The sequence below is a fragment of the Aptenodytes forsteri genome, unplaced genomic scaffold, assembly GCF_000699145.1.
Source record: "Aptenodytes forsteri isolate BGI_AS27 unplaced genomic scaffold, ASM69914v1 Scaffold151, whole genome shotgun sequence".
NCBI lineage: Eukaryota > Metazoa > Chordata > Aves > Sphenisciformes > Spheniscidae > Aptenodytes > Aptenodytes forsteri.
Genome location: NW_008795939.1, coordinates 4,258,244 through 4,284,604, shown reverse-complemented (window position 1 = coordinate 4,284,604; position 26,361 = coordinate 4,258,244). Strand labels below are relative to the sequence as shown.

Genomic DNA, 26,361 nt, shown 5'->3' with positions numbered 1-26,361 from the left:
AGTCCTGTGCCTTTACATCGCCAGGCAGTAAGATAAAAGTCTGAAACAAAGCTTAGTGAAATCAAAGGAGTTTGAAGCAGGCCTTAAAATCATATTCAACACGTTTACAGTAACTCAATACAATATTGTCTCTATTGATACTGAAATTAAAGCTTACACCCTTTGCATTGCAAAAACATAATCAAGAAACAAGAAGCAACCCCCTCCTCAAACTAATCCCCCCTCCCCCCAAAAAATAAAGTAGGGAAATACACTTTTTAAGAAAGGAAGTTGCACAGATTTCTGAAACAAAAAGGGCACATATTTTACCTGGAATTGTACAGGGCTGGCATTATGGTTGCCACATTGAAAGACACAAAAGAGCACGTTAAAGCTGAGCTGCTTTTTCCAGTGATGATTTCCACCTCAAGTCAAAGGTGGTAATGGCCAGAAATAGCCCATTTCTCTTGGATTTTTTTTAAACCCACTCACTTCCCTTACAGAAAGGAGAAGGGACATCGTATCATCCTGTCTGAACAGTCAGGAGCAAATGAGCTTGGGAAGGTTATGCAGGAGGCTGAACTAGACGAAGCACTCCCTCTAGTCCAGAAAAACCTCTTCACTTCTCTGCCACCGAGTAGCCTGCTCAGACAGCTTCGTGCCAGCTTCTAGTTTAACACGAGTTTCATTCAGCTGTCGCTCAGCTGAAGGTAACTCAGTGGAGTGGGTGGAAGATCAGGCTGACCATTTCTAGACTTCGGAACAAAATCTGCGGAAATGCAGTTTCAGCTGACAGCATCACAGAACAATGCAGCCCTTCCGCGCTCCCAGCCCGTCTCCCTGTGACTAATGCCCCATTTCTTATTTGGTTCTTCCACCAGTTCTCTTCTGCCTGACTACGAATGACAAATCTCAACTCTTTCATAATAAGGACCCTTATTTATTTATAAATACACGCTTCTTATCTAATTTCTCTTAAAAAAATAATGTTTTAAATGAAATAATTACTTTAAAAAAAATAAGCTCCTGAAGAAAACTGAAAAATGCTCTAAATGCCCCAAAATGTCACTGATTTTTCCATACTTGGTGACAATATTATGAAAATTGCATTCTTCCGTGATATTCATTATCTGCAAAATCAATTTACTAGCACTGGCTTTTTTTAAATTCAGATGCATTATAGACAATGAGAGTCTCATTGCTCTTCGTAATGCCTCCTACACTATTATTAAAAGGAACAGCAGGTGTCCTCTTTAATTAAGGTATTTACCACATCCCTTACCAATGCACACATGCTATTTTTCCAGAGAAATTTAAATATCCGTTTCCTCTAGAACTGTGACAATTTTGGTAAAGTAATTCTTGAAAGTTCTAACAAGATTTCTAATGTTTGCAAGTTTTAAAACATTAAACAAAAATGAGGTGTCATTCCTGATGATCAGGTACTGTGTTTAATCAGTCTTTTCCAAATCAGATGCAGAATGATCAGCAGAGTAGTTTGCAAAAGGGAAATGGATTTATACTGAACTTGAAAAAGGAACCACTTGCTTTCCAGCCACATACACTTCTGAAATATTCCGATCATCACCTGAAATAACATGGTCAAAACAGAGATTTGCACATAAATCTATGCACTCATTTTAATTAATGAAAATTATGCAATCCACAAATTCAATTTTGAAATACATCGTTTGCAGTGACTGTTTCCTAGGACTGAGAAAGTTTCTTTGGAGAGAAATAGTCAGGGCTACCACAAAGGTCAATGGATGTTTAAAGAACCCATGGTTTTTTTGAAGAAATAAACATAGCATTCAGCTGCTGCAATGGTGTCATGGGGTTTGTATATATTTAGTAGATTCAAACCATGAAAATATTATACATCTGTACAGAAAAACACACTGTTGCACAGTATCTGAACTAACTCAGGTACCAGGCAGCAGCAAAGCTGGTTTGCCTCAGCCAGCTTCTCAAAAAGGCAAAAGCCTAATTAGAGAATGATACAAATGTGGCCAGAGCTAACACCGGTTACCTCTACGTGACAACATAACGGGCAGCGCACCTCTTGGTCCAGGCAATGCCGTATAAAGAATACCTATTCCCTTAGGGGGGTGGGATTCTTTGGGCTGGGTATTGTTTGTTTTAAAGGCCATCTTTTTTGTTTGGGAGTAAAGAAACCACAGTGGCAACTGGTCTGCAGAAGTCCTTCTGAGCTGAACTGGTTCTGAACTGGTGATTAGCACGTCAGTGTTACTTTACTGTGAAATATGATTTAGCTCATACTGTAGATAAAAAGAGGTGCGGTAATAAATCTGACAAACTTGGTGCATCTGATCATGTTAAACTGACCATTTAACTATGTCCCAAAGAATAAAAGTTAAGCCACTTAATTCTTGCTCAGCATTTATAAATAAATATTAATAAATGTAAGTAAATGTATATTTAATTAATTTAAATAAATGTTAATATTAATAGTGACATATTAATGTTTATATAAAATGTAAACAAATATATCTAATTACTGTAAACAAACATATAATTAATTATGTATAAATACATTTATTATTAACCTCCACGTTAATTTAGGCAATTTTTGATGTATGAAACAACAAGAGAATTTTATGTGGGCTGAGAATCAGACCTTCCTTGGATACAGGAACTTCTGGAGAATGTCATATAAAAAAATGGGAGAAAAGCAAATTCAGAAAACAGTATCTGCCACGCAGATCATAATTATTTGAAGCTTGAAAGCATTGATAAAAATTGTTTTCCCAAATATTCCTACTAACAGTAAAATCAAAACTTAATTTGCATGTTTTCTCATAAAGAACTTTTAGTAAGGAGGCTGTATGTCTTAGGAATAAAACACTGCACAAGTTTGACAGTATAAACAAATATATGCCTAAAACACAACGCTTCCCTTCCTCTTTTTTAGAGTTCTCAACTTTATTTACTTATTGAAAAATAAGACAAAATTGTAAGCATTTTTAAAGTCCTAAGAACTGCCCACTTAGCTAAAAAGGTTTAGACTTAAACTGGAAAATATTTTTTTTCCAGAATTATTTGAACTGCACAAGTTTGACAGTATAAACAAATATATGCCTAAAACACAACGCTTCCCTTCCTCTTTTTTAGAGTTCTCAACTTTATTTACTTATTGAAAAATAAGACAAAATTGTAAGCATTTTTAAAGTCCTAAGAACTGCCCACTTAGCTAAAAAGGTTTAGACTTAAACTGGAAAATATTTTTTTTACAGAATTATTTGAATTTGGAAGAAGATTTAAAACTTAAAGAAATTAATCTAATCCAGATTATTGTGGCTGAAACAGATTAAGGAACAATTACCTCACCACTTATGCCCGCATTTCTAAGTAAATGGTGACATTCAGAATAGAGACGGCGATAGACAGTCTGGCCACATCAGTAAATTCAAGTAACTGTCTGTCGTTCGTCACCTTTTTTAATCATAAAAGGTTTTTGTATGAGAAGGTTATGCCCATTGCATAATGCCAATACTGCTTATATGTTTGCATAAAAAATGTGCTTTCAACTCAAATTAGCCATCTTGACTTCTTGCTTAAATTTACAATAGCAGTGCAGTCAAGGCAACCTAGCCTTTATCTGGGAACAGGTTGCCATTTTTGAGTTTGACCTCAAAGTGTTAACTAGAACTAAATTGCTTTTTCTTGGCTGCCATTTGTCACTGCAAATAGCTAACTCTAATTGTCAGCTTGGGCTAATACAACATGCATTAAAAAATGTTACATGCGTTTTTGCTCATGGGGATATGGGACTGTCACTGAGGACAGCAAGATTCTAAAAAGAAACAACCTCTGAACCTCTTGGGCTGAAACACAGACAGCAGTGGTGTAGTACACCCGATTCCTGTTACTGGAATAACTCTCAAAAGACTTATTCTGGCTGTATCATGGACCCTCCCCACATCATTTCCAGTAATTTTTTGGATCATTAATCTTGTTCCGATTACCTCAAAATTATCAGCAGAGAACAAGTCAAAAGGGCTGTCTGAAGCCTTTGTGTTGATTAACAGCGCATCAAATTCTTTGCCGACCTCAAAGTTTCCAATCACGTCGTCTAGTCCTAGAGCTGAGGAAGAAAATAAGCTCACAAACAGATCTTCAAGGCAAGCCTCCTTCCACCATGTGGAAGCACCTGGCAACTTACTTGAGAAGTTCATAAGAAAACCTATGAGACTTTAGATGATTGCAAGGAAAGACATGAAAGCAAATTCAACAGTGAGTATGTTAGCATCTGCGTTCTTCAGCAACTCCTCAGTAAAAACATGTATATTTTGATGAATTTCTGAAGGGCGTCTGTTAAGGGTAAAAGAAACCTGAAAAACTATTTGAACCTCTCTTCTGATTTTCATTCTTCGAATGTTCTCCATTGATTTTGTGTCACTGCAGATCTGATGCATAGGCCACTAACTGTTTAAAGTGGAATAACAATTTTTTACATTGCAAAAATGTTAAAGGACCAAAAGGGGCAATGAAATGAAGTCAGAGAAACAGTAAAGTATATAATAATACTCACCTTGCTAAGGCAGTATTCAATTTAATTGTTTAAACAGTTTAAGCAACTTTGACAGGTTGTATAGACCTATTACAATAGTAACATATAATAATTTGACAATAAAAGAGGTGTGCAGAGAGGATAACTAAGGGTAATTAGAAGGAACAAAGAACAATATGGTGTGGAAAAAAAATCGTAGCCAGATCTGAAGGTCTCATACCTACCTGTAAGGCTTGTCTTGTGGTCTATTATTTAGCTTTGTTATTTCAAAGCTTCATTACAACCTCTTGTTCTCAGGTCCACAAGCACTGAAAATCTACAGTTTCCTCTTCAGCAACTGGGTGCTTGCAAGTGCTTAGAATACCTAAAGAGAGGCCTTTCTGTCTCCTTGGAAATGATTTAGGATAGTTTGAAGTTGTACAAAGTATCTGTGTATTAAATCAACTTTTCCAATACTCTGGAGTTAAACTAAGTTATCAAAGGGGATAATATCTGCAAATAATCTGTTCACTTGTTTTCAGATTGTTCTTGTCTGACAAAGGAACTTCAGCCTTCAGTGAAGTTTGTGTGTGGCAGGAACTTCACAATACCTTAAAGATGTTTAAACTCCTTCAAATGGTGAAATATTTTGGCTACCTACCAGTTTCAACTAAAATTATCTCATATTCCTTCAGGTTTGTGAGCAGAATGCAATTTTTAGATGAAACACAAGAGGGTGACAAGTGTTTAGGAGTCTCAGCAAAGCAAATTATTGCAACAAAGAATTGCTCATTTAAATTTCCGCAAACTGTACTTGTCCAGTACAAGTACTGTACTTCCAGGCTACTGGAAGGTTGTACGAATAATTTATATTCTACACTTGAAAGTGATTCAGTAAGGATAAAACAGCTCAAAATCAATATATAAAATAAGCATATTACTAAGTAAACCTAAGAACCCAGATAAAACAAGTGCAAGAGTAGCTGGGAAGGGAAACCACGTATGAGTTTGGGATAAGTTTTCCTTTCCGTATCTCAGCTAATTTATTCTCACCTTTTGTGAGAACAATATATATTGTAGGAAAAAGATCTCCCCTTTTTTGTCCCCTGCCCATCTTCTGTCTTCTCTATTTCCCCATTACACCCTCCGGAAATTCAAGTACAGTCCTGAGAAGACCTGTTTGATGACATTTTCATTACATCTTTCAAACTTCCATTAATAGTTCCCAATGGTGTTTTTTGACAACTACAAAAATGTTACACTGAAAAGACTTGGGACCAGTTCTTTAGCAGGCAGCGAGCTCATCTCTGCTAACTGAAATAGTAATAAATTTTTACTTATGTATGGATTTGCTCTCTGCTAAATCATACAAGTTCTGCTAAAACTTTGCTAATTGTATGAATCAGTATGTGCACACTGATCATGAAAAACATGCCAGTGAACCAGGATAACCAATACACTATATGACTACATTCTGCAGATGCAACTGCGTCTTAAAAAACCATGGTGCATATCCTGTTTAAACTTTGTGCTTTTCTCTGACTGAGGAGTGACTTGCATGATGTTTTGATTTGCTGGAAATACAGTGACAAACTGCCTCACTGAGAGCTCAAAAAGCACAAACAAAATTAGAAACTGATGACAAACAGGATGCTTGATTTTATAGTAATTGCACAGCTTTTCCTCTAAGTGTTGGTTGCTGAGAAAACAGTCTTTCCAATTAGTGTCATAAACGTACAAGCACTAATGATTAAGAAGCCTGAGGATCTTTGCAAAGAAAATGTACAACCCTGAAAAATCATTAAGTTTCTATTATTAAACATCCATATGAATACTCTTCTGTAATGAGCCTAGTATGGGTATGAGAGACTGAAGGATATCTCTGTCCAGCAGATACCATTTTAGACCTCACTCTGGCACCAGAAAATCTGTGAATTCAGCCACCTTGTAAAGGCAAGGGAGACATAATTTCAAAAACAGCTGTAGTTCTCTGTGTACATCCTAAAGAAATTTCTTACCTTGGCTTCCTCCTAGAGTGGCTAGTTGAAAAGCATCTTCAAGTCTTAGTCCTGTTTCATTCATTTTATTGATCTGAAGGCTATTAGATGCTATCATTGTTTTTCTGATGGCATCAAGCATAGAGGCTGAATATCCACCGGCAACATCTAGAAGGGATCAGACTCTTAGAAACAAGCTCTGGGAATAATCCTCTGGGTTAAATTTCTATGAGCTTTAATTAAATATTACGAAGTGGCAGATGTGGTAAACACAAAAAGTTTTACTGCTAAGCACTGTCTCTGAATGTGTAATTCCTAATAAAGGTGCTCTCACATACAAAGTCAAGTAAATAGGACACAACACAGAATAACAGAAACCTGAAAAGTTGTTGTTCAAGCCCTGTTTACTCTCACGACAGGAACAGAACTTTCTTCATTCATTTTTGGTTTTCTTTTTAAACACTTTTGGACCAGCTCTAGATTTCAGTACTCTAGACTTCATTACTCTAGAAGTAGTGGGAAAAAAAAAGCAGGTCCGTAAGTTGGAGACATGCTGACTTTTAAATACAAACAAGTAGGCATGTTTTTGAATCTCCCAACGGTTTCCAAAAGAAACCGTTTTTACAGCGAATTACTAACCTGTGCCAAGGCCAAGCTTCACGTTGTGTTTCAGGACCTTTTGCACATTTAAGACACCGCTGCGCAACCTGGATTGGAAGAAGAAACGTGTTCTGTGTGATACAGACAGAGAAAGTTCAGGAAGAGTAGGGCTACAGAGCTGTTTCATGACAAAGGCTCTCAGAACATGTTCAATAGATTGGGTTTATTAAACTGGGATGGAGCATTTGCATTCATACACCTGAAACATGGGGTTTAATCAGTAAAAATGAAGGCAGTTTTTCTCAGTTAAAAACTCCCATGGTTTTATAGTTATCTGCTGAAAACAGATATACCTGTGAAAAAATCCAAATAGGATGTAAAGTATATTCCAGGAGATGGGAAGTCATTTCATGAGCTCCAGTAAGTCATCACAAACAAGATAGTGATTATGTTAAAGGCAAAATTAGTGTTAACATTCAGTACAGTATCCTGGCTGGATACCATACAGTATCTCATTTCTGCTTAATAGAAAGAAGACTATATAGCCCATTTCCATTTCCCCAAAACATATGCATACTTTGGGGGGAAGGGAGATGGCCTGAATCTGCCACTGATAGAACAGTCAAAAGAAATAAAGTTTAAAAAAAGAAATATATATATATATATGACTATACTGAAAGATCACAAGTCAGTCCAGAGCATACCACACAGAAGTGGAGCATGAATGGTCATGCTCAATCCAACATGTCACTTCTGGTGGAATGGGGTATCATATACATAGCCTTGTAACAGTAGGCTGGACTCAGGGTACTATGTGAACAGCAGCTTTATTTAATTGTACAGCATTCTTTTTTATTCTTTTTTTTTTCTTTTTTTAACTTACGAAAAATTAGAATTGGGGCAATGTGAAATTGCAGCTCCACGAAGACTAAAAAGTTTCAGCTCTTCTTCAGAAAGATAACAGGCATGAGCCATCACTGTCTAAAGAAAAACAGAATCGTCCATTTACTCAACATTGCATTTACTTCAGTGCCTGTGATTTTTGCTGCACTGCTTTTAACAGCCAAAAGGACACCTGTTACCTGTTACCATCAAGGGAAATTAATGCACTTCTTGAATGAAGCTCTTGAAATCAACAGGGGAGAAAGTCTCATTAACTTCAGTATGCCTGACATACCACTCCCTCAGCTTTTTTTCATTTATTAATGTAAGAAGATAGGGTGCTGACTCTTGCAGTGACTGCTGTGATGTAAGAGCTTCAAGGAACAAAAGCAAGAATTCCCCAGTTGCCCTAGCACTGTAGTAACCTGATGATTTATATTTCGTAGCTAACACAGAGATTAAGTACTGGGGCTAGGAGTACATCAGATACAATGGAAGATGTATGTACTCTCAGCACATTTCCCATTGTCTCTCTAAATGTTTGCACCAGGTAGATATATATGTGGAACGTTCTTCAATTAAAATAATCTAATTTGTTATGCAACTGATTAATGACGTTTCTTTCTTGGCCTACATAGCTGACTTTAAAAATAAGTTCACAAGCAGCAAACACAAAACATAGAAGTATAGGATAGTATCATTTAATAGGACATAAACCCAGACAAATCTACTTAGAATTACCTCATATGCCAAATGCCCACTCAAAGAGAAGAGCAAGAGCTCTGTTAGGCTTTGCAATCTGCTGATAAAAATGAGAACAGCACAGGGACCGTTTCCACTGAGCATCTCCTAATATCACTGTACCCTTGCTGTCTCTATTCATCAAGCTCAAATGTAACTGAAAATACAATGAGAATAGCCACATCTTAAGTTAAGGACCTACATATGGTAGCTGCTGAACCATATGTCTGCTGATCTGTACTTCTTTTTAAAAAGAAGGAAATATCTCAGCCACAGCTCTGAAAAACATACTTTTAAAACATTAAAAAAAAATTAATTTGGTGCCTTAGTTTTGGTGGTTGGGAAGGGGGGAATGTCTGCGGTTTTGTTATGCTTGTGTTTAATAGAATGCTTCCCCAACCAACCAGTAGCCTGGCACCAGAAAGCACCGGTAACCTTGATTTTCAGTGACCATTTTCAGTGCTGGACATATAAAAGTCTGACAGAATTGAGACCTATGTTTTTGCAGCAGTAATATTCTCTTTAGTACACTGACACAACAAATCAGCGTGCATAGGACTGTGTGAGAGAACAAAAGTTAATACTGTGTACATTCTTAAGTAGTCTATATTGATTTCTCAGGTAAAAAGGACTGTAAATATGTAATTTATTGGGGTGCATTTTCTAAGACAGAAATGGGAGTTCAATAGCTAATTCCCAAGGAGTTCCCAGCTGCCCTTTGTGCCTCTGAAAATTCTCTCCTAAAATTTTAAACCAATTTGACTGATGTTTAAGCACTCTGACTGTAGTCAGGCTGTTCATATTCACTCTTGCATGGGCTCTCCACTATCTAATAAGGTGTGCCCTTGCACTCCAACCTGTACTTAGTGTGGGCTGATATCAGATCTCCTTGCATTTATCTCACCAGCACAAAGCTTCAATGAATTTCAACTCTTCAGGCTGCTGTGCCTCTCAATACTTGGTAAAATCAGCTAATGAGATGGGAGTGCTTTTGGATAGTCGGCACAGTAAAGTGTACCTGTCTGTATGTGAGATTCACTCACAGAACAGAACAGGACAAGCTGCTTGTCTGTAGGAAACTGTCAAAAATGAAGTTGGTCCTACCATAACACCATAGAACAAATCTTCAGGCAAAACCAGGGCGCAAGAACATTGTAATATAAGGATAACTGGGTACTGCCCAAGGATTACCAGCTGCTACAATACCAGCTTTACCCAGTCTCCTTCTGATCCCACCGCCCCAACTCTCTACGGAGCCCTTGGAAAACGGATCAGGGAGCATAAAATACCTTTATTGTTCACCTCTCCTAAAATGCTTAGGAAAAGTGTGGGCTTGTCTAAAGTTCCAATACCTTGACCAACACCTGTGCAACACAGAACATAAAACCAATTTACTCTCCCCCAGATGTCACTGACCTTGGCAAAACAATACAAACTTTTCAGGTAACTACAGCTAACCATCATATTCTCTACACGGATAAATCTAAGCTATGCTGTGGAAGTTTCTACGCAGCTACCTTGCTGGTAAGCAGCTTGTTTTTATCATACAATTCAGTGTAATTCTGGTAGGCAGGAAACATGTTCTCCACAAGTTTGAGTTCTTCTTCATTCTCACTTATGTGACTCTGCAATAAGAAAATATATAGCAATGAGTGCTTTAAATAGCATTAAACCTGACATTACAACCTTCTGAGCAACCTACTGGTGCTAAACATATACTGATAGAAACTAGTATTTGTAAAGCCTATAGTTAGATCTAGTCCTTGGGTTTCTCTTTTCATCAGAGAGGTCGCTGGGACCTAAAAGATTAGCTCCATTTGTTCCTTTAAAAGTGATATGAGATAGTATGCCTGGATAGTCCGCCCCAGTAGTTTGGTGACATAACCGCCCACTTGGTATTTGGCAAATGCTAAAATAATAAATAAAATAATACATATGACTGTGAGGTAAAAGAGAGAACCAGCCTACCACAGAGTGGACCCTGGGATCAGGGCAACATATAGGTAGCAGCTCCATGTATCTTCAGATGGGCTGATTAATTCCTGGTCTCAGATAAAAACCTGATCCTCCTGTACTCCCATTGGAGCATACATTTTCAAAATGCCCACTTCGTAATGACAAAAAATCCTAATGTAGGATAGCTTTAAAACAGTATACGCTTAGAACTGTGTAACCAAAAAAGAAACATCTTGAAGTTTCAACAGACCTGTAAGCTTTAAAATAAGTCTTTTTTAAACACAGAAACCTCGTCACACTGGAAATCCTACAGCTATGTTAACAACGTTAAATAAGATACAAAGATGAGTAGTTCTTTCACCTACTGAAATCTGCTCTGTACAGAAACAGCAGAAGGCAGAGAGATGGATGTAACAACCTTGGACTAGGGACAGCAACCTTTAGCAGCCCAAGCATTGCTCTAACCTATGACACTGGGTGCCCGTCTCCTAGTGACCATGCGCTGGGGCTTGCTGAATTGTGCATCCTTCCAGCTACGAGCCTTCTCAATTCCTGTGCAGGACGCAGTGTTCTTGCGGAGTACCATTAATAATTTCAGAGGAATTTAAAAGACAGGCTCTAAGGTAAGAATATGTTTTAAGCATTTTGCTGAAATTATGAAAACTCCCTGGTCTGTATGCTATCTATCCAAACTATTTAAATTGTATACAGAGCTCTCAGAGCTTACCTGCACATGGAGATCACGAGCCTGTGCTAAATTGCCAAGTGCACACAGCAAATCCTCTGTGCAGGAAGGGCCAAAGCGAGGGGTTATTACAGGCTGTACCCTTGGGTACTGAAAATATTAAAAAGACATGCTTGGGATTCTACATCTATATATCAGTAACCACAATTAAGACAAGCATTTACACAGCAATTACATTTTGTCTCCGTCGCTTATTGCTTACTGCATCCTTGCCAACTCAAATTAAGCTGTATAGTCATTTCCTTATTTTTATTAGAAATTTTACCACAGAAATAGAGAATCAAAGTTTTTTCTGAAAACAGTTGTAATGAACCTTAGTAAAGAAGTTATTTTCATTAAAACTCTTTCATCAAGTCACTAAGATTTTACCAGACTTCAGGAGAAGCACTGGATGCTTTTTCATATTTGCTGACAGTCCAGTATGCATTACGAGAAATTAGTCAAATGAATGACCAGACGTTTTTCTGAGTCCCGCTTCTGTGAATATCAAAGATGTAATGATGCAAAACTGCAGAGTTCTGTAACACCAAAGCCTTTTTCTTGTTCGATCTTCTCCACTCATGATAGCAACTGTCCCTATACTCCCTAGCTAGGAGGATTAGTGGTAGCACCAGATATGCTACGCAGTAGGAAACAGTGGAGAAGACACCAAGACTAGAGCTACAGAGGTTTACTTTACACCTTGCACTTCTGGATTAAAATGTTCATAAAAAATAGACAATAGCATTACAACTCTGCCTTCAGTCACAGGCAATAGTTGTGCATGTGGCACCACTAGAAGACAGCGTATGATAACTTGGTTTGCAGTTTCTTATACCATCTCCCAGATACAAGGAGCTCAGGACTTCTGCAGATTAGCCGATTTACTCTACTAATACATATGATTTAGGCATTAAACTCTAGGCATCTGTTCTTGAATATTTTGAGATACAGATGTCAACAAATTAAGCCATTGAAAACAAAAGGCTGATAAGAAAAGTATTGCTGCTTGTAATATTGGAGTGTAAACCTCTATCTTTACCTCAGGAGTGTAAATCTGAATTTCTTTAGAAACACACTGGAAGACATGTGCTGACCCAAAATACTAATTTTGTAATGGATTAGTAACTGTACTGTGAAAACACTGGTTTCTGCTGGTGAGAACTTCTTTCACTAGTCTATTTATATACCACAGAGTGATCGACTGATTTCCATCCTTCTTTAACAGAAAATTGTCCTTTCTAGGAAGCCAAATATTTTAAAGTCAATAGAGAACACGCACAGAACGTTACTCTGCTGTGCTCTGACCACATGAAACTGAATTTACACTGCTACAAGTCCATTTCTCAACAACAAGGCTGGCAGAACATTTTTCAGACAGATACCTGTCTTCTACACAGAAAGATGTATATTTATTGATTTGTCACTAAGCCAACAGAGTTTGTCAGCGGGATTAACTATTTCATATATTCACACAGCATCTCCTGAATACAGAAATGAATCCAAAGGAGAACTCTACTTACTTTCTTTTCCAGTAGTTCTTTAACAAACCTGAAAAAGGGTAGAAAAAAATCTGTTATAAATCTGTCATCTGTGTTACAAATTACAAAAATTATAGAAAATATTTACTTAGATACCCTATTAAGCATTTCACACATAGATCAATTTTTACAGAAAGTTGGGCCAGATTCTCAGATGAAATAAAAAGAAGCAACACAATGAAGTCAGGATAGTTACACAAAATTATGCTAGTTGTGAATTTGACCCTGAATATGCCGGATTTTTTTCATTTGCAATAATTAACATTAGATAATGGTAATTACTCTGAGTTCTCACTGAAAACCAAATCCATGTTACATTAAATTAATTGAAAACATAATTATAAGCTACAGATGCAACATTAGAAAAAAAAAAACCACTTAAATTTGTCTGTCCGTGAATTTAAACTACAGCATTAAATATATTGTATTATTTTAAATCCAATTTTTAAAAGATGCTGCAATATTTCATACCTCACCTACAGTAGTTGTATATGTCCTCATTCACTTAAAGGACTCTTGATTTTCTGGAAATGCTTATATTAAAGTTAGCATATAGATTATCTACCTTATGGAAAATACAGTATAGATTTACTTACTTTGTTAAATAAAAGAAGCTACCTCAAGGACCTCTACAAAAAAACCCAAGCAGTCAATATGGATAATGCAGACGAGCAAATAAAACTTCCTCTGACTTTGCAAGGAATAAATTCTTTGAAAACTCGTATGCACAGTGTATGTAAATAGTTTCCAAAAGCCAGTTTGAGATGGGTTCTGGACAGGATCTCTGTGAATTTTTATGTCATAGTTCATATTCAGAAAAACCCGTAATTTTGGTCACAAAAACCATTGAATCAAATTTGTCAAATATCTTCAGGTGGAAAAGAAAATAACGCTGGAGGCTAGATTCAGAACACTGAAGCTGGTGCTAGATCACCAGCTGGAAGTGAGAGACCTAAGCTAAACTTCTGCAATGACCAAAGGAGTTTGAGCCCACCGTTGTCTAACTTTGAGAGCCAAAATGCAGTGTGAATTAGGTATCGTCTGTCTGTCTCTCCTCTTACTGATTCACCCGATAGAATAATAAAATATTCACTGGAGCAGGAACTGTAACACAAGTATAACTCTCAGGTGATAATCCAAAACCTCCACATGGCTCTTTTCATTCTTTTTCACATTCTTTGAACAGCGTCAGCATTGTTTCAAAACTGAAATACCTTTCTCAAAATACCCTATACTTTGTTGGCTTATGTACTTCTCTATGAGGAAAGAAGCTCAGGTTCAAACCACTGTCTTCTGTAGCAGAAGAACAGATTTCAACACGGGCCCTCCTCTTTCCGGATGGCTACAACTATTAGTAGCATATAACGTATCCTAGATTTCGGTTCCCTTTTTATTCAACCCTCTTTGCAGAAGGGTAGATTCAAATTCTTGACTTGAATTTCAATTTAATACATGAAGCACTTGGAATTGTATGTTATTTCCATGCATACAATATAAATATTTCCACAGGTTAACTGTAAAGAACTGAAATCAGTGTAATACATTTTCAGACAGTGTGACAGATCACATTTCTTAGGTTCTTTAAAAAAAAATAAAAAGGTTGCCCTCTTAAGCGAAGAGCTTTTTCATCCTTCTGCAATTGTATTGCTGCAATTCAGGCCTGATGAGGTAAGTACTCCTGATCCATGCTGCCAAGCACACAGCGATCTCTAGACAGCTCTGGAGTACTTGTGGCACACTCTCATCCAAAGCTGAGAAACAGCTTTGTTATTAACACAATCACATGAGAAGGGAGTTGGAGGCACAAGATAAGTATTTAAAAGAAAGCTATTTAGATCATTCTGAAGCTTTAAAAAAATATCAGAACTGGAATTTCTGCCACTTTCAGGCCCATTCAGCAGGACTAACGCTGTATTAAGAAAACTGGGGATTTATGTGAAGGAAAACAAATGTTAGTAGAGTGCAAATGACTAATACTACATGTTTTAAAAATGTCTTTAAATATAAACACCATTAGAAATCCATTACCATTTCTAACTTTTACTGACATTCTACTAGCATGATTTGCAAAAATAAGGTAGCAACTTTGCACAAGTGCCATAAGATGTTTATATTACTGTTAGGCATTTTCTCTTTCAGCATGATATTTGAAATATTTCTACAAGTAAAGAAATGGCCCCGTGAGAAAAGCTGTATGTCTGCTTAAGCATTTTCTGAGCATGGATGGGAAAGACAAGGGAAACCTAAGACAGCAGGCTGCCATACTCCAGTCTTGGGTCCCCTCTGCCATGTACGTTGCCTTGATTTGATTCTCCTTCATTCTCTCAGCTGCAAGTTAGAGTAATTTCACTGGTGCTATGCTGGAGGAGAGGAGAACCACAGCATATTTAAAATTGTGTACATGAAAGCTGACTCCTACAACTTGAATAAAGCTTTATCCTAAATGGGGGAAGGAAATAGCTCAGAAGTTCACGGAGGCGAAGGAACTGATTGCCACCCCACTATCCCATGTCAGGTCACATCACCTCCACACACAGAGCTGTGAAGGGAAAAGAGGAGGCAGAAAACAGACAACAACATACACGTATTCTCTCCAAACTCCAGAGCTGTAGCTTCTCCCGTTCTTTGGAAGAGCTAGAGAGAAACCACTTGGGCTGTGCAGCAACTGGGTATGCAGGAATTGCTAGAACTGTAGGAAACCATACTGTTGGAAGAAAAAAACTGTTCCTAATAAATTTACACTTGTAAGTTCTTAGTCAGCTTCACATTCACTTTTCAGATGTATGAAAAAGTCTTATTTCTGAAGGTTGTGCCATCAATTTAATCACTTTACCTTTCTGTCTCTTGCACAGAGTCAGCAGTATTCTCTTTGTATTGTGGCACACTGTCATTCATATCCATGCAGACTTTTCCAACAAATGCTCGTTGACCAAATTTATCTGTTGAGATGCACAAGAATATAAAACTCAGAATCACTGGTTCTCAAAAACTGCTATCAAAGCCTGTACTGAAATCAAAATAGCAAATTCCACCCCAGCCAGCTTCATTTAAGATGAACAGAATTTATGCTCTTTTCTTATCTTTAAGTTGGGACCATCCATGTGACTTTTAAGGAAAGAGAAAAAAAACCCCACATTTAAATAGGAGTTTTCCTCTTCCATATTAGTACCCAACTTTATACATTGAAGACTAGATTATTGTAGTTTAATCACAACCAGAATTCATAATGGTAGTATATGATGAAGACCGCTGTGAAGTAGAGGATGAGAAACACAAGCATAGAAGTACAGTAGCTGTAGTAGATGATTACCCTGAGCTGAGAAAAGGCACAAAGATCTCAGCAAACCATCTCTCCTTAAGAGAAAGGAATGAGGTTCCTAACATGCCTCCCACATGCAGCTGGATGGAGAAAATTACCACAGCTACTTCTAGCCTCTTTCTTGAGATTTATCAGAACTCAAGTGTAAGACTTAAAAGGAATGCATATAATATTAAATTCTAAGCTTTTAAATATGTTTCTAAATTAGATCTCTTTTGTCCACTTTTACTGAGTTGTTGAATACAACGGCTTCAAAGTTTTAGTTTTCCTACAAAATCAGAAAGACTAGGGAATTTTTCATGGAAACTGAGATCTCATTAAATTGCTCTGCTTTGGGAGCTGGCTGAGCCTTGAGAAATCCTGCAAGAATTACACCACTTTCACTCAGGAGGCATTTGCAACAATGACCAGAAGGGATGGGTAAGATCCTAACGCAAATCCCGTTGTTCTGGTTTCATAGGGTGTGTGAAGATTTTTGATGTTGATTCTCAACTGAAACTTCAGAGTATTAGGAAATTACTGCACTGACTGCACCTCTTGTCATTCAGCCCTTTAATCCTCAAATAGGAAAAGGCTAGAAAGAGCAGAGCAGCTGAAGAGAAATTCCAGCAGACCTAATTCAAGGTCAGCCAGCAGCTGATTTGGAAATGAAGAGACTAGCAGAAACAACAGTAAGAGAGAGGCGGTTAAGTGAACAAGGGTAACTAGGGTGGATTTTGGGGACACAGCATGACAGATACAATGAATAAAAAACAAATTAGTAGAAAGACAGATCCCTAGCTAGTCTAAAACTCCTAAGCTCTGTTTCCTTTGACTAACACAGTTTGCACAACATCCTTCAAAACTCACTGTTAATCTTACCTATAATTTCAGCAAGTAGAAGAGAAGTATCTGTGTAAATTGTTGCAAAGTAGCAAGCTGTAGTCGTGCCATTCTTTAGAGTTCGTCTCTATAAAAAGAAATCAGTTTCAACTGTCTGGAGAAAAAACAGTCAAGCTGCCAAAATGCAGAACAAGCAGTCTGATTTCAAACTGTGAGAACATTTAGTTATCGTGAAATTGTGCAGTGAAGTGGGAAGATAAAATATAGATTTTTAATTTCATAAAAGCTTTTTTAAGTCTGAGTGTTAATAAATACAAAAATACTTCTTCCAAATCCATACAGGATTTTAACTATGGCTAAACCCATAGAAACCAGTCGATATTTCCTTCACTCAAACTGGAAATAAATTCTGACATATTTAGAAATACAACCAGTCATTTATGTTATTTCCTAGTTTTGAAAGGCTCTCCAACTTTCACAGTGAAGCACTGTTTACCTAACGTTAGCAAAGCAAGGCTTTGGGGAAAAATGGTGTTTCATTTGTCCACCTGATGGGGCTGGGAAAAATAGCCAGGTTATCTCTGAATACAAAGTAACAAACTTCAAGGTAAAAGTAAACTGAGAACAACTGCTCAGGGTGTACTTTAATTATTTTTTTGAAAGGAGAGGGTGGTTGATACCTGTTCATATTACTTTTGGGGGACACAAGAGTACATGAAGAGCCATTTAAAGTTAAATTAAGTCATGATGAAATTTATAGCTTCACTTGATCTTGGGACTAATGCATACTATATTGACTACCCATCCAACATACAGGTTTAAATTACATGTTTGGATTCTGGCTACGATGTAATTTGAGAATTTTATTTTATTTTTTTAATGAGATAGAAGGTGGGACATCCAATGCAACTTTTGAGAATGGCTAAACCTAATTATTTGAAAAACATGAAGCCAAGCTCTGTCTTTTCCATACAATATTCAAATTAAAGCAAATAATTAAAAATACATCTTTAGGGGTTCCTAAAAATGAGTCTCAAAAATAACAATGTCATTAGTGAGACAAACTACCTTTGTCTTTCTTAGCCTTTAAAATCCAGAATTCTCTACTTCTGGATTCCTAACATCATTGTTAAATGAAATCTAAAAACATTCTGTTTCCAAAACATCAGCATGAAGAATTGGCTTTCCTAAAATTTGAGGGACCAGAGGAGGTTCCAGCTAAAATCTGGCAAATTTCACCTAATTTGTTTCTTTTACCAAGTATATAATGTGTTTATTGGAAACAGAATTTTGGTTTGAAAAAATTCACTATGTTTTCATTACAACTCCAAAAGTACAAAGATACATATGAAACAATATCTGGTCCCTGCAGGTTTAGTCCTGTTTCTAACAGTTGAAGGTTATTATCAGCCCCATCAAACATTGCAGAGCAACTGGTATTCTGCAGCATTTGGGGGTGAAGACATTTTCCTGACCTCGTCCTGTTTGATACACACGGGGAGAGCCTAACCATTGTGTTGAAGCTCCTACAATTAACTTCCATCTCTCACTGGCAGTTCTTTTCCAGGTGATGTTATTAAACACCTTGCACAGTGAGCACTTTAGCTGTGCTGGTGTCACTCAATCTGAACTGATGGAGACAGTAGCAGTATGTTGAGGCACACAGCTGGGAGGTGAGATCACCTCTATGTTTTAAGTAGCTGAAGGCACGTGTGCTTGTCACTAGAGTTTAGGACCAAGCTGCTCCTAGGTGTTTTTATTATGGCAGATGGTAGAAAGTAATTTTTTTTTAAATTTGTGTGGCAAGGACAGTATAACTATTTATTTCAGATTCATTATGTTATTATTTTGACAACACATGTTCTCACAGTATTAGACAAATGCAAGGCAACTTACGCTGGCCAAATGATTTAATCTATTGAAGGTATTTCAGTCCACGTATTAAAGGATACAATTCAGTTACAGGACAGAATCAGTACTCTGCAATGTGACCTAGCTGTTTATTGTTCATCAAGTGGAATTTGACCTTAAAGCCTTCATATTTGCTCAGGACCAGTCTAGGTCAAACACAGTCTCTCTCTTTGTGCCACAATACCATTGACAGACTTTATCTAAAGCCCCTGCAGTGAAAGATATTCCTGCTACAAGGACCTCAGCTGTAGAAATGCCTTCCTTAATTACTCCAAAACACCCCAAATTTGTTGTCTGTGATAAGCATCTTCTCTTTCATGTAGTCTTTGCAGAAGACAATTTCATAATAGAGGCTTTTTGTGCAGAAAAGGAAATATCCTCTGAAGTTTTTTTTACCATGCTTGATTATCTCTGCATTGAAGTTGTCGGCACCTGCTGGCTATACTAGCTCTGAGACTACTCTTAAACGTTGGTCATTGTACTCAGATATCAGAAAAGATGATAAACAAGTTTGTTGTTAACCATGTGATTAAATGAACTGTCTTATCAGCAACAACAGAACAAGACTGGAACTAGGAGGGGACAATCTTGGCTGGCAATTACAACAGTGGCTATACTGTTGGTTTTATCTGGTTTTCATGACATTAAAACATTCTCTACTATTTCTACTGACCTTCTGAAAACACACATATATTTCACAAATAGGAATGTCATCAAGTAGGTAAATGGCATTTGCAGTACTTACGACAACTCTGGTATACACTTCTTCTGCAAAATCACTGTCTTTGTATTTGGCTTCTGTTGGGTATGTGTAGGTAGTCAACCACTCCAAAAGAGGTAGATCTACTCTTGTACCAGTAAAGGAATACTGAGGGGCATGAATGTGTGTATCAACCATTCCTGGCATGAAGAATTCACTAGGGAAAGAAAAGAAAATTATAATAGTCCAAAATGTCACAAAATTTTCCACGGTAAGTAGTTTTGCTTTAAACAGTATGTTTGACCAAAATCCACCAGAGCAAATGGCAAGTACAGATTAACCTTCCTCTTTCAGCATCAGCCTATCAACTCCTAGTGTACGTCTACCCATACTCCTTTTACAGTATCAGGCAGTTGAATAGTAACTTTTACACAGACTTATATATAGCTAACACAGAGAAAAACAATGTAAAAGCACGATGAATTCCATTCTCTTTAATATTTATCCAGACTAAATACCAACAAATAAAGCCAAACTGACTTCACAATAACTAAAATTACTCCACCATAGAATCCACCTGAGAAAGAGAAGATTTGAGCACAGTCTTGCTTCCTAGTATGGATATATTTAGAATGTCTCTAGCTGCCAGACGATTATATTTACAAAACTGTAACTTTCTGTATCCCAGTTTTCCTCTACATTACATATGTGTGTCTCTCTCTATATACAATCAATGAATTTCAAGTTTTAATGGAAGAACAGCCACTGTGTCTACAAATGCAGACACAGACACTGGTGAAAAAAATCTCTGCTCAGTATCTTGACAGGAAAGGCATATTTACAATGGAACTGTAATATTGTTTGTTGTCATGCAGTGTTCATGCAATAACAGGGATGAACATATCAACATTACCAGGAAATTGCTATAATTATTCTGTTTTGTGCTGGAACTCCATACAGTATAAAATTTCTCTCACTCCTCTTTCCCATCTCCCTGACTACTGAATGAACACTGATTTCGTCTCTTTGTAGCTCCCCTTCTTCCTGTTTTCCTGCATGCTAGAAATGCTGAAAGATCTTTCTCAATCTGATCCATATTCCCAGCCCTTTCCATTTTCCTCAGGCTATTTCAAGTGAAGAAAACATCTGATGACTCATATATTCTGTATGATTAGCCTTCCAACAAAGCATACAGATTTTTTAACAACTGAACACTAAAATGACGCAGCAGCTCAAGATTCTAAGCCACAGGTCGTTTACAGTTGTGCTACTACATGCAAAACATAGTAGGTGCAATCCCAAATTATTCCACTTCACCAGAAAGGTGGTGGATTTCACTGGCTGAAATAAAAAGAAACGCTTTAGCTGCAAAACAGTTAGAAATCCAAGGCTCTGTGTTTAGAAGGTTTAAATCTTCTAATTTTATTAGTTTTTATTAGGGAGTGTCCAAATAATTGAGTTTTATATCTGTAGTGTTAGTGATATCTACATTTACTAAGTCTAGAGTTTCGAGCTAGTTAGGCACTGCCTGCTGCTAACAAAACGGAAATAAAATGTAATCTCAAGAAAGAACATCGTTTACTTCTGTAAGCACAGAAGAGGTCACGTATGAAAGGTAAATATGGCTTTTTGTTCTGTGCAGTGTAAATCAGCCAGCACAATTAAGCCATGGCTGCAGTCCCAAACCAAGAAATGCAAAAAGCACACAGACTGTCCACCCTCCAAGTCCCATTCAGGATGCAGGCAGCTCTTGGGTTAAGAGCTCTCACAGAGCTGAAAGGGAGTTTTGCCCATGAGATTGGATTTAATGTGCTCCCTGCCAAAATGTATTCACAGAGACTCGCATTACTTCACCCAGAGTATAAACTGCATTTGCTGAAATTAATCTAAACAAAACACATACTGGTTACTCAGTTCTCTTATGTCAGATGTTTTGAACCCCCACTTCTTAGCCAGTTGCTCTTGCTGATCAGTCTGTTCCAAAAACACAATCTAAAAGGAAGAAAACATAGTTAGATACTTTAAACCTGTATCCCACATCAGCTTTACATGAAGCCAAAACAAGTCATATCTTAAAACAGATTTTACACACTTACTACAAAGGTGATAGGTTTGCATTGAAATACTTGTTCTTCCTGACTATCAAGCATGATTTTGAAATACCTACTCAAAATCCAGTGAATAACTGCACCCACTTTGTAACTTGTAAGAAAACAATTAATTCATTCTCAAGTAATACATGGGCAGAACCGCACAGACTTCAGTGTCCACTGGCATTTCTGTAACGTACCACCATGCTAGCAGTATGGTTGTTCGTTGTGGAGGTGTGCAACAGCCTTACGGGAATGCAATTACAGTATTCAGCACCAGAGGTGTCAAATTAATTGCTTTGCCTAGGACTGGCTGACACTGAGCTAAGTATTTTCTAATTTTCTGCTCGTGTTGTTAATGTTGGGGGTTTTTTTATTTTTTAAATTCCTAGGAAGAGTTGATGGAAAAAATGTGGATATCTTTTCATTTTCCACAACAGATTAAAAGCATGCCTAACATCTTTGTTTATTTCAGAAAAACTACAATCTAACTCCCTTGGTATAAGAGCTCGTTCCTCTAAGTTCAAGGGAGTAATCTTACTGCTATTTGGCATCCTTCTGGCCCTGTGAAGATTCCCACACTGGGGGCCTGTATCACCCTCATGACAGCAGTTTCTAAGGCAGCAAATAAAAAAACATATGTAAAGGCAAGATCAAATAGGTGTAAAAAAGCAATAGGAAGGAAGTTAAGAGGATCAAGAGGACCAAAAATGCACTGTTTAGCAGCTATCTGCACGCCCATTTTTTTATGTGTATGACATTACCTTTTGCATTTTCTATTTTTTGTATAGAGAAAAATACGCAAAGGCTGCTAAACTGTAGACAAGAAGTTTTTGGCTGCCTAGTCTTTTAAATGCACAGATGGCTTATATGATTTACACTGTCTAAAGAGCAGATGTTTTAAATTTGTAGTCAGAAAAACCCTATTAAAATCATAGCATATAAATAAATACCACACTAGCAAAAATTGCAAGAATATTATAGTCCATTAATACTTCATATGAAGCAGCATCTCTCTCCTTCTAAAGGGGAATATAACCAGCTTAATTAGCTATATATCTGCAGAGGGCCTAGAATACAGACCTACTGAAATTTCTGATGAGCAATAAAGAAAATGTCACTCAGATGCTGAAGTCAAAATGGATGCAGAATGAGTAATGTTAGAGCTGCTGAAAAAAAAGGGGAAAAAAGGAAAGAGAGAAAGAAACATGAAACACCAGATGGCAAATTCTGGAAACAGGCGTTGCCATGGAAGAGAAGTGACTATTATATACTCTTAGGGTGCAGATAAATAAAACACTTAAATCACGGAAGAATGAAGAAAATACGTTTCAAGGGAGCTGGACAAATGAAATCAATCCTAAACCTGACACCTGGTCCATTATTGTCAAAGACGGCTATGGATGAATCAGCAAGACATCTATACTCTTTTCAAACAAACTTCCCAACAGAACTCCTTGGTCACCCAAGAGATGTTCCCCATTGCTTTAGGATGAATTTGCTCTGGCCACCTTTCTAACACTGAATGCTTTAAGGTCTTTGAGGTCCCAGGCTTGGACATTTGCTTGAGTATTTGCTTGTACATTCAAGGTAACCAACCTGGTGCACTGGTCCTTTAAATTAGTTCTGGACACTAACACTGTAAAAGCGAGAAAAAACTCTACGGCAGAGTCACTACAGAGTCAAGAGAAGTGCACAGGCAAGACTAAGACCTTCGGCTTGTAAAGAAGGAAGTCAAGGATAATAACCAGCACTTTGAGAAAGGTGTATCACAAAAAGCAGGATCAACAGCTGCTAACACCAGTGCCCAAACACTTTGGTCAGTTGTGATGTGTCAACCATGTGATGGGGCTAAAGGATCCAAAGATGAGGAGCTGAGACCTCCCTAGCCTGGTGCCTAGCTCAGGCCTTTTTTATTCCAAGAGATGCCCAAAGCTCCTCCACCAACGCATAGCTGGTCCACTAAACTATGCATCAACCCTGATGTGGTAAACCCTGACTGCCTCCAAGCGCCTCAGTGCAAATAACTGCTACCAAAAGAATGGAAAGTGAACAATACTGGCTGAAGGAACACAGGGTTTTTTGATCCAACAGTGCCTGTGTTACTTTGTTTCTGGCTGTGACATTCATAGATGAACATGAGTAAGGGGTCCATCCTTCTTTCCCCTCCCACATGCTTCTCTTCCCCCTCTGTTGCCACAATGATTAGCTGATTTTTGCAATTAGAGACATGATGCCTATTGCTTGCCTAGTTCCCAAAACTGGAATGTGAGGCTAGATGAGAGAAAGGAGCACTTACTAAATCCAGCTCCTGAACAAACAGCCCAACCTGCTGAGAAAGGCTAAGCAACGAACTCCAAGTGGATGTTGGTGCCTTGGTACCTTCTTCCTTGTACAGCCAACACACATCACTTGCTATCCCAGCTGGCTTAAATCAAACACTTATGTTTGGCAGTACTTAACAATATTAACTTTTATTCCACAACTCTTACTCTTTTCATGCCTTCAACAGGAGCTTTTAGCTTAATAATTGTTCTATTTACTTAATATTCTACTCAGCTAAGTTAATTACACCAACATTTCAATGATAACTCACACTTTGAACCTGTCTCTATTTCCAGCACCACACTGCTCTGCAAACCACTCAGTTAAACACAGTCCTTATTTTGCTAACTTAACAATAACTTGGGTCTTCATACCTGACAGCAGCGTTTTCCTTGCTAAAGCTCCCTTTTCATCTACAGGTAAAGCACTGAGAGCTGACATTTCATCTGTGGCCTTTACCAGCCAAGCATCCCCATGTGCAGTGGGGGTCTGGGCAGTGTTCCTGTGGCACTGCTTGTATGCTCTTGTCCCTTGGAGGGCAGGCAGGGACTCATGCTGGAGAACAGGATATGGCTGCTCACAAAACCTGATCCGTTCACCCTGTGAGAGACCATGCAAGATTTTTCCATGATGGAGTCAGCAACATGAGGCAAAAGAACGATACCTGTTTAGTTGAACTTACTTCTTTGGGAGTAATACTGAAACAGTTTTGGTGTAAATTTGGACAATAAAGGAAAGCAATTTTCTAACCACCATGTCCTTCTTGAAAAGCCAACTCTTCCGTGATTCCAGTGGAAGTTCTGCATGAGGTTAAATTATGAGTAATAGGCTAAAGGGTACCAAAACTCACTGTATCAGACCCTGGCATGGTAAAATGCCAAGAATTTGTATTAAAAAGAGAAGAAAATGAAAGTCCTTGTCACTGTACTCTGGTGGGACTTTTATTTTTGGACAACAGTTTTTTACTGGAAAATATTTTTTTTAAAAACAGCTGCATGAGAATGTGTCAATTTATGCAAGGAAAACAATATCCAGTGAATCCTTGTTCACTAGGAGAAGCGAAGAGAGTGACTGAGAGCACAGATCCCTAGGTATAGCTTACTAAGTTACCTGTTTTTCAAGAAAATCACTTAAAGGTCTTAATTTTCTAAGGATGCTGAGTAGAGACCCTTTTCCAGAAATTGCCATTAGAGAGAGTGGGATGGGGTATTAGTTTCTGCCTCCTGCACCTGAGTTACACAAACCAAACCCTTTTTTCATTCAGTTCTAATGTTTTTAGTTGACGCTAGCCAATACATAGTTGTGTATGTTTTTATTCACCTCCCGTACACCAAAATACAGCTTCTCATAGACTTTGCTATGCCTTGCACCAGACTCCTTCAGAGCTATAAGAGGGCTGTCTTGAAACAGGCCCTGATGGACCTGTATGAACAGAGAAAATAAACACTGTAAGGGCTCAAAGTGTGCTTTGCACAGATTTCAAATGCTACTGAAGCTTGACACACTGAAGCCTGTTATTTAGCCACAAGAAAGAAAATTACCTTTTTTATTATATATAGGGTACCTATATATGTTATTAATATGTTAACATATTACCTATGTATGTTATTGGTAATAAGAAATTACCAGTCAACCTACATGACGTGCACTGTGAAACTGAGTTTCACCTGTGATATTGTTAAGGGAATGATACAGCGTCCCTGCCAGAATAGACCCTGCATTATCAGTAAGTGCAACACTTGTTTTAAACTTGACTTGTACCACTAACATACCCAACGTCATCATCTTCCTAACTCCCTATGGGTATATGCCATGGTTTTTCTTGCGACAAAAAAAAAAAAGCCTCACTCGGAAGGCTATGCGTGAGTACATGGAGCACACGGCAGTTACGCACAATCATTATTTTGGTACTTTGAGAATGAAAACCCCGCTTGTGAAACTGAAAGAAAACTGAGAGAATCTGAAAGAATGCCCGGTCCAGGCGCGCTGCTGTTTTGGAAACATTTAGCACACTTCAAAAACAGATTTAGGCTACCTGCAGACTCGTGCCAAGGAGATAAGGCGCCGCCCCAGCTATCTCCAGCTCCTGCAAGCATGAAATCCCTTCTCCGCGGCTCTTTTCTCTTGCCGACAGACTCCGAGTACTTCGAGTGCCAAAATCTTCCACTGTCTGCCCACAGACCGGCGGAGGCGGCCCTGCCACCACCCCCCCCCGGACCGGGACTCGGGACCGAAAAGGGTGGCTTCCGCCCCGAGCCGGGGGA

The 26,361-nt window shown here is 37.9% G+C and overlaps 1 protein-coding gene across 1 annotated transcript; it reads right to left on the bottom strand.

The window, feature by feature from the left end:
- Window positions 1–259: 259 nt before the first annotated feature.
- GDA (guanine deaminase) lies at window positions 260–21,669 on the bottom strand. The gene is made up of 13 exons (XM_009285272.2): window positions 21,586–21,669; window positions 19,728–19,899; window positions 17,111–17,198; window positions 15,764–15,869; window positions 12,913–12,940; window positions 11,393–11,500; window positions 10,227–10,334; window positions 7,970–8,067; window positions 7,126–7,193; window positions 6,508–6,654; window positions 3,966–4,084; window positions 2,628–2,650; window positions 260–1,572 (listed from the first exon to the last, which is right to left on the bottom strand). Exons 2-13 carry the CDS (start codon window positions 19,887–19,889, stop codon window positions 1,497–1,499), a joined length of 1,131 nt encoding a protein of 376 aa, XP_009283547.1. The 5' UTR covers window positions 19,890–19,899; window positions 21,586–21,669; the 3' UTR covers window positions 260–1,496.
- Between the last annotated feature and the right edge of the window lie 4,692 nt (window positions 21,670–26,361).